Source organism: Propithecus coquereli, unplaced genomic scaffold, assembly GCF_000956105.1.
Source record: "Propithecus coquereli isolate 6110/MARCELLA unplaced genomic scaffold, Pcoq_1.0 Scaffold329, whole genome shotgun sequence".
Lineage (NCBI taxonomy): Eukaryota > Metazoa > Chordata > Mammalia > Primates > Indriidae > Propithecus > Propithecus coquereli.
In genome coordinates this window covers 1,655,104-1,664,437 of record NW_012148941.1, presented here as the reverse complement: position 1 = coordinate 1,664,437, position 9,334 = coordinate 1,655,104, and the positions used below count along the sequence as shown (strand labels likewise).

At 34.1% G+C, this 9,334-nt stretch overlaps 1 protein-coding gene across 2 annotated transcripts in view; it reads right to left on the bottom strand.

Annotated features, from left to right (window-relative positions):
- REPS1 (RALBP1 associated Eps domain containing 1) overlaps positions 1–9,334 on the bottom strand; it is a 74,792-nt gene that overhangs the window by 35,580 nt on the left and 29,878 nt on the right. For both annotated transcript variants that reach the window (XM_012650496.1, XM_012650497.1), the window contains exons 2-8: positions 6,471–6,594; positions 4,659–4,855; positions 4,343–4,496; positions 3,745–3,869; positions 3,073–3,235; positions 2,731–2,794; positions 1,422–1,576 (exon numbers count right to left, since the gene is read on the bottom strand). In XM_012650496.1, coding sequence (XP_012505950.1) covers positions 1,422–1,576; positions 2,731–2,794; positions 3,073–3,235; positions 3,745–3,869; positions 4,343–4,496; positions 4,659–4,855; positions 6,471–6,594 — 982 coding nt within the window. The remainder of the gene's footprint in view (positions 1–1,421; positions 1,577–2,730; positions 2,795–3,072; positions 3,236–3,744; positions 3,870–4,342; positions 4,497–4,658; positions 4,856–6,470; positions 6,595–9,334) is intronic.

The following is a 9,334-nucleotide window of genomic DNA, read 5'->3' as shown; positions in this document are numbered from 1 at the left end:
AGAACAGATTAAACTTGATTTAAATTATTTTCTTATATTACTATGCTATCCGTTTTCAAAGGCCGGAGTCATATAAAATCCCAGGTACAAAGCTCAGCTTTTAAATCAATGATGTGGAAAGTGTGAAGCTACCACAATCTCTTCTCTTTTGACTCCTATCATAAATAAACAGTTGTTTTTATTTCTTAAGTAGGTAAATCAAAGTATTTTGAAGCAAAATGACCTAACAAAGATATTTAGCTTTCGGCTCAAGTTAGAGGCTAACTGATGCTTCACAACTACCTAAAATGATCAGGAAAATGCTAGGATTCTCATAGAAAAGCATTCCTAAAAAAATTAAAATCAATGCTAAATTTTCAAAATCAACCTATGGGTTGATATAAAGTCAGTGTACAATTCAGGTCCTGAAATGTTAATGGCATCAAATCCACATTTCAGGTGGAGAAACAGTAGGGAAAAATAGAGTAAATGGTTAGAACTTGCCCAAGGTCATAGGCAAAATTAGCAAAACTAGAAGCACACTCAGATTCTTAACTTGAAGACATTGTTTTCTTAGTGACAGTAATTTCGTGCATGTGATTCCTTCTGTATAATTTAGACAACAAAGTCAGACTATATACATTTCTGGGTTAAAGAGATGCTGTCTGATAGAAAAATGCCCTTTTGAGAGACAAATTCTGTTTTAACCTCCCCTTAAAACTATAAAATTCCTTCCACTATCATATCCGACAGAGAATTTAGATAGGAAAACGAAAGACAATAATTTGCTTTTAATTAGACTCATTAAGACTTTAACATTAGATTTCCTTTTATTCTTCCAGAATTTAAGAAAAATGTACTAATTTTTACCCTTGATATTCTTTTTCCTTTTAAAGAAAGCTATCAGCAAATATGAACATAAGCATTCTTGTTTACAAAATAGCATTCTCTAAAATGAAAGACAAAATTGTCAGATTTCTTCAGAGTCTACAGAAGAGAATTTGGCGTTTTAAAGGAAAACATTCAAGATTTCAAAGGTCTAATGAAGAACCAGGTTATTTTCCTTCAGTAAGTTAAGATGCATTAAATGGAAAAATGTTTATAATGAAGACAGGTTATTTTACCCACTTTAGACAATATAAAATGAAATTAAAGGTGGCAAAATAACAAGACACTGTGAAATATTCTTCAAATCTCAGCAAATCACAAGTGTAAAGGTGAAAGAGTGGCATATATTCTTTATCTCTATTTTTTAAAAGTTGCTGAATAAAAACAAATCCAAGTTCCCCCCACACATCTTATTCTGATGGCAAATCTATGTACCCTTGATAAAATGTCTAAACTATTAAGCTAAGTGTTTTAACATCTATCTTGATTTTGCTTTCAGAATCAAGCATGTTTATCAAGTCATGCAATCAGCTCTCTACAGCTCCCAATCTTACCTGCTGAATCTTCCAAATCAATCAGTTTGGGCATTAAGCTTTCAGGGAGTTTTTCCGGTAAGTCATAGCCATTCTTCCTAGCAACCACCAGATGAAAAGCAGCACAAAACTCATCCAGTGTCAATGCACCATCTTTATCAAAGTCTGAGAGTTCCCTAGAAGACAAACTTATCATGAATATCATCTCATTCTGCTTTGGATCCCTTTATTCCTCAAAAAGAAGAGAGAGAAATACTTTCCCTGAGAAAGTGCAAAAAGTCAGTAATTTTTAAAAATCCCATAGGCAGAAAGATGAGTAACAAAGCAAATACAGCAAAATGTTAACTACAGAATCTAGGTGGTAGTGGGCACATGGGTACTCATGGCACAATTCTTCAAACATTCTGGTGTCCTTGAAATTCTCACAATAAAATGCTAAAAAAATAGCCCTAATAATTAAGGTCACCAAAAAGTAACCCGTAGGCCACATGCATTTTTAGGATTTAAAGTAAGGCGTATGCAGTAAGTCACTGAAATTTTTTAAAATTTTGCTTTTATTACTATCAAAGTTTAACGTGTATGCATTTTAAAGCACTGACTAGAACTACAAGGCTGGACACAAAAATACAGCCACCTTGCCTTGCTCTCCCTGCCATTTCATAGAAACAGAGGCAACCACTTTTGTATTTATTGTCTTAAACTATAAAAAGGACACATATATTGCCAGTTCTTGATTTTTCAGTTTTAGGTTTTATTTACCTACCTCCTACTATAGTATTCTATGCTACTAAAAATCTATTAACAAAATAATTTAGAATATAGAGAAATATATTGATATAAAGTAGAATTAACATTTATGTTTATCTGATAATTGTTTTTAAAAAGTAATTTGTGATGATACTTTGTGTTCTAATGGCCAATTCCAACTATAAAGCAGCTATCCTATGTCTCTGTGTTTCAACGGGAACAAAGCACTGTTCCTAAAGTTTTGGCTTGGTATAGAATTTATTAAACTTGATAAAAACCAAATGGGATAAACATAACCACAGATGAACAAACTAGCTTTTATTCCATGCATTGTGCTAGCAACAAGCAGTAGCTGATATAGCTCAAAGCATTTTAGCACTTTAGAGAGAACTACTGTACCTATATCACTTATTTCTTTTCCAGAGTGAGACAGAAGCTGGCTATTATTGTAAGCCAATATTGAGTTGTTAGAAAACATTTTCGAAGAGGTTAGTATAATACTTTATTTTTTAAGGCTCTACAATCTGCTAGAAACTCCTTTGAAATAACCCACATTACCCAACTAATGACATACCACACTTACCAAATATGAGAAAGTTCAAGAATAGGAAGTTTTGACTTTGTAAAAAACTCTTTAGCTGCAGATCCTGAAATATTAAAACAGTGTTGTTTAATGTTATTCTGAACTTACAGATCTAAGAACAGAATGTAAGAGTCTTAGATGTTTTCACTGAGAAAAAGGTAACCTTAATATGTGAGTATGTCATGATTTTGGCCCCCAGTGATTATACATTTTTTAGACAAATAATTTGAGAATTATCTTTTATAATTAAAATCTATGACCAACAAAACAATGTCGTTGAGATTAGAAACTGAGATTTTTGTCCTGTCCCATCTTGAAGAACTTCTGTTTTTAACAACTCACCTGGAATAAATCCGTTTAGATCAGGCTGAATGGTTTTAAATTGATTTACATAATACTGTCTTTGTTCATCTGTTATTTTCCAGGGATCATCATAACTACTGGATTGCCTACGAATTTCACTGGCAGTTGTAGCTGATGCTACAGTTCGTACTGTTGTCTGGTCCTGTAATGAAACATTTTTTCCTCAGTACAGTATCTATCTATATGATTATATGGACCAAGATTGCTAGGTTACTTATCTTTGAAAGTAAAACTTGCTTTTTGTGGATATTTACAATGTAAGAAGTTATCAGCAAACCACATATTTGTTACAATCAGGTTATTGGATATGTTTTTGCACAATGATTATATAAATGTGTAGAATGATAGCAATTATGTTAGCAACAAAAAGTTATGGAAAATGTGCTAAGAAAGCCAAGCAAATATATTCCCGGATGCAGAAACCTTTCAAAACTTCACTGAGGAATTAGAAACAGAAATAAAATCAGCTAAAACATTCCAATGATAACAGACTTGAAAAGACACAGAGCAGAGTTTTGTTTTGTTTTGTTTTTTTAAATAAAAGAGAGAACTTGCATTTAGAAAATTTACAACAGCAAAATATAAAAACAATGACTGCAGCAATACTCTGAATGAAGCAAATAAAAATGCAATACCAATAAAATGTCACACCTGGGCAGAAGCAGGATGCATGGTTAAAAGAGTACTGGTTGGTGGAGTATCTGCAAAACTGACCCAGTTTTCTTGAGGTGGAGGTGGAGAATGCCCTGACCACACTGCATCACCAGCAGAACCACCTAAAAGAAGAATGAGTAAACACGCTTACTCACATTTGAAGAAAAAAATAAAGTCACCAGGAAGTTTTCTTTCAAACATTAACTTTGAAGAAATCTAACAATTTCTAAAATGTAATCTTTTCAATTTCAAATTATACTTCATTTAAATCTTTTTAATTATTTTGTGCTCTCCTTGTCAATGCTAAGACTCATATAATATGTACATAATACTCTGGGAAATAATTGTTCTTTTTACCATCAGAGAATCTGGTATCCATAAACTTTTGTCTAAGCATCACAGATGTATGTAAATACAGTTGCCACTTTTCAAGTGATATATCTATTTATAAATTTTCATAGTTGGCTTTTGCTTCTATTAAAATTTAACTTACAATTAAAAATTGTCTTGGAGACAACTCTTAAAGGAATGTTTATCAAGTTTTCTTCATTTTACAACTCTAAATAATTGTTACTTATAAAGAATCTTGAAATACCTGATTGTGCTTCACCAAAAGGAGACCAAAAAGGTCCAGGTCCTGCAAGAGGCCTCTCACTATTCCCCCCACTGGGATGACGGTTGTGCTTCCTCCACGTGTGAGGAGAAGTTGGTGGGGACTGCTGTGGTGAAACCACTGGGGACGCAGGTTCCTAGAAAGAATATTATTATTTAAAAAATTTCATTTTAAGGAGACATTTTAATTATTTTAAATAATAATATTAATAATTTTAATTATTATCGTACCAACAAATGTTTTAGCGTAAGCATATACACAGGACATCGACTGACAACATTTACATGCACGTGTTTACCTGTGGATCTGCAGCTGTACGAGGCTGAACTGTATCATGGCTTATGGATCCCTTTTTCACTTGCCCCCTGCCTGGTGGTGGGGGAATTACACCAGAATAAGATCCTTGATTTTCAGAATCTGAAGAATATGAGGCTGCATGGCGAGATTCCTGTTCATTCTTTGAAGCAACAAATCTTGGCAGAGGAAGGTCCTTTACTGTTAACCACAAAAATTATTATTATTTTAAAATAAAAAGTACATACGCATTAAAAACACAAAAACTGATACAGAAACAACAGGCACAAAATGTCAACCACAGCAAAATTTGGACCATTATCTCCCTTCAATAGTTTAGGGAGACTCTTACTAGAAAGTAGTAGTAAAACCAAATTGTACTTCTAAAGGGTGATGAGGATAGCTATATTAAATGCCTACTGCATGTCTGGCCCTGTTCTTATCATTTTATGTTTATTTCATCTCATAACCATAGCAATCCTGCAAAGCCCCTATTTACAGAAAAGGGAATGGAGGTTCTGAGATGCCAAGGTCACATTAATAGTAACTGACAGATAGAATCTGAACCTAGGTCAGTCAGACCCCAAAGCCTAGGCTGCTTCTACTTATACTGAGTCTCTAAAACACAGAATACGTCACTAAGTTTGAGACTAGACTTAAATATTTTCATGGGAAAAAATACCTTACTATTCATCTACCAAGGACATGGTACACAATATACTATCTGTCCACTGTAGTCTGGCTTATGACTCTCCTACAACCAGATACTCTACATTCAATTTTAAATAGAGGAGAAAAATGAAAGACTAAGAAATTCTCCGCAGGTAAATCGTAACACATACTTTCAGATTAGAACAATACAGCTACAGAATTATTTTCAGAGGAAAGCATATTTCCATTCATATACGATTACCTTTGTCTCTCTTTAGAACCACCATACAAAGAAGGGAAACTATTAAGCTTACTCAGTATGTATGTAAAAGAATTCAAAATTACCTCAAAAGAAGATAAACTCTCAACACTAGAAGAACCTCTGGCAAACCAGAGGTCCACAATGAAAACTTCTGGCCAACTAATAAACTGAGCTGGTACTTAAAACTATAAAAATTGATATTTACAGAACTTTACAGAAATTTTTCTGTAATTTACAGATTATGGAAAACTTCAATTTTGTCTTTCACCTTTTCTTTACACAAACTTCAGAACCCTCTGCATTTAAGTGCCTATCTTTATAGAATTTCTGTCTTCTTCCACATTAACAAGCGTCCAAATAACTGAAAAATGAATTATCTGAGGTGAAACTTCTAAGGTGGTCAGATTGTGACTAAGTTTTGGTCTGCCAATATTTTAATATTATCTCTATCAATCAGAAAGTTTGGTTAACTGATACTTTTCTAATTTCAAATGGAGCCTCCACAGCCTTCCCAAACAAAAAACCACAAAGTATAATGTTTTATTAGAAAAGAAGAAAACAAGGAAACTAGATACGAAGACAGTCACTACAATTCATCATTTACCTTAATAAAATTATACATCTAAATTCTTTCTAAGCAATTTTTAGTAAATTAATTCTGAAAAATTGCCATTTTGAATAGTATGTATGAAGTCCACATTGCATACCATAATGGTTATAAAATAGACATACTTTTCTAATCTCAAATGAGAAATGCAACGTAGTCAGAATAAAGTCACGACACTTCACTCAAGGTCACACATGCCACTATAACATCAGAAAGACTCAAGAGTTTTATTGACTTTACTTCATTTGTAATAGAAGCCCATTTTCATTTCAGTTACTAGTGTATTCCATATTTACCTGTATTTATACTTTCCACTCTTAAAGGGAAACCAGACTGGGCAACAGCTACAAGTTTCAAAGCAATGTAGAACTGACTTCTTCCAAAATAACCAAGTCTTTTTGCACCACAAAGCTCCATGATCTATAAAAGAACACAACGTTGACATTGAGATTTATGACAAAAATTCTGTTCAAAAATAAGCAACAATCCAACTTACTGGTAACTTCTCTAGAGTATGTATCTAATATACTCTAATATACGGTATATTACTCTCAACTGACAACTAGCTTCCTCAAGTTTCAGGTTTATATGTTTGAAAACAAAAAGTCATTGACTTTACAATAAAGTCACACTGTTTTTATCAAAATCCATGTAATGAGACCCATGAGAATAATTGTTTCTTGTTAAGAGCCACATTTTTTCAGAAACAACATCCACTCTTCTTCATAAGCACTGTGCATACAACAAGGCCACGTGACTAACAGACTACCATGCAGCCATTTAAAGTAATAGTCATAAAATGATACAACATGAGAAAATGCTAAGGATGTATTAAGTGGGGGGGAAAAAAGAAAGATATATAATTTTAACCACATAAATACAAATGTGAGAACTACATTAAAAATCTACCAGCAATTTTGTTAGCTGAGGTTAGGAGTACGGTTTTTTCCTCTTATTTTCCAAATTGTATTTAATGTGGTTACACTACTTTTCCTTAAATCAGTAACAAAAATTTTTGTTTGTCCTTTTTTTAGAAGCATAAAAGCATTCAAGGATCTACACTGATCATTCCAGTTATTCAACACGTATTTCTAGGCTGGCTACCACAAGAAAATACCAGACTGGAGAAAGAGGATTTCAGGTTACGAGATTCAATTATAAATCCAAAAGCTGGAGTGGATTTCTACTACACAGACATTATTAATTGATCTTAAAATAAAATAAGCACCAGGTATCCTTGCTGGATCTTCTCAAATAATACAAATTCTTGTGGAGAGGGAGTAGATTTAGTTTATTTTCCTTTCCCCAAAACACTCAAAGGAAGACAAAAGGTACCTGAGATAATATGGTGTTAAGTCTGAAGAAAAGTATTCACAGAACTCCAAAAATATCCAGCACCTATCAATGGTTAAACAATGTACCACAACAATAACACCATTGTTTACATACACAAAAAAAGAAGACTCATTTTTGCTGATTGATCAGCTCTGCCACTAAGGCGTGTGCTTCCGGAGAAATTTAAAGGGCAAAGAAGATAAGGAGGCATGTTAACACCATTAAGGAAACTATGAGGAAAAGGAGTTTAACGAAGGGAGGCTACACCACCTTGCAGGCATTTTAATTGTGATTATTGGCCTTATCCACCACTCTTTTCTGCCCACCTGACACTTCTAGGGGATTATTACACAGCTTAGATAGCTTTGTTTATAAAACAAATCATCTAATACATGCCAGGCATTTGCTAGATAAAAGGAAGATCTGAAAGGAGACCACAGTACGTAGTCTATGGACACTCAGGGGAGATACCCAGGGAATGGTTAGAAATGAGGGTAATGTTCAAGAAGGGAGCCAGAATCTCACTGCTGTTTTAATTAGTGTTTATTAAAAGTTTTATGTTTGTTAGCCATTTGCATTTCTTTCTTTTACCCGACAGAGTCTCGCTCCGTCACCCTGAGTGCAGTGGTGTCATCGTAGCCGACTGCAACATCAAATTCCTGGGCTGAAGTCATCCTCCTGCCTCAGCCTCCTGAGTAGCTGCGACTATAGGCTCGCACCACCATGCCTGGCTAGTTTTTCTATTTTTAGTAGATATGGGGTCTTGCTCTTGCTCAGCTTGTGCTCAGGCTGGTCTTGAACTTCTGAGCTCAAGCAATCCTCCTACCTCGGCTTCCCAGAGTGCTAAGATTACAGGCATGAGCCACCATGCTCAGCCTGCATTTCTTTTCCTGTGAAGTATCGAAGTTGTCCTTTATCAACTTTAAAATGGGTTGTTAGTCGTCTTTATTCATTTTAAGAAGTGTTATTGTACTATAGATTGTGATATGTAAACTGCCATGGAATTAATTCATTTTTTTCAATGACTATTTATTAAGCACCAATTATGTGTCAGACATTGAACCTACTATGTGTGTAAGTGTGTGGGGGAGGGGCTAGGGAGGAGGGGAATGGAGCAGCAGCAAATGAAGCTGAACATCAGGCAGAAGCCAATCATATTGTACATGCTGTCTTTCTCAGTTTATCTGTTTTTCAAAAAAGCTATTTTGGTGGTACAGAATTTTACAATTTTTATAAAAATTTATCATTTTTACCCCTTTATGGCTTTTGGGTTTGCCATACTTAGAAAGGCCTTTATAAATGTTTACATCTGGAATGTTTATAATATTAAAATATAAAAGTCTGAGGCTGGGCATGCTCATGGTAAAGTAAATAAAATGGTACTTAAGGGTATAGAATTAAAAGGGGCTACAGTTTCCATCAGAAGTAACAATTTCTCCTAGACAGAGCAATCAGGCAAAAGAAAGAAACAGAAAGCATCAAAATTGGAAAGGGGAAAGTCAAACTGTCCCTGTTTGTAGGCAACATACTCTTATATATAGAAAAACCTCAGAAGACTCTACCTCAAAAAAACCTCTCATATCTGATAAATAAATTCAGTAAAGTTGCAGGACACAAAATCAACATACAAAAATCAGTAGCATTTCTATACACAAACAGCACACTAGCTAAAGAAGAAATCAAGAAAGCAATCCCCTTTACATTACTACCAAAAGAAAAAAAACAGGAATAAATTTAACCAAGGAGGTGAAAAACCTCTACAAGGAAAACTGCAAAACACTGATGAAAAAAACTGAAGAGGATACAAACAAATGGAAAAACATCC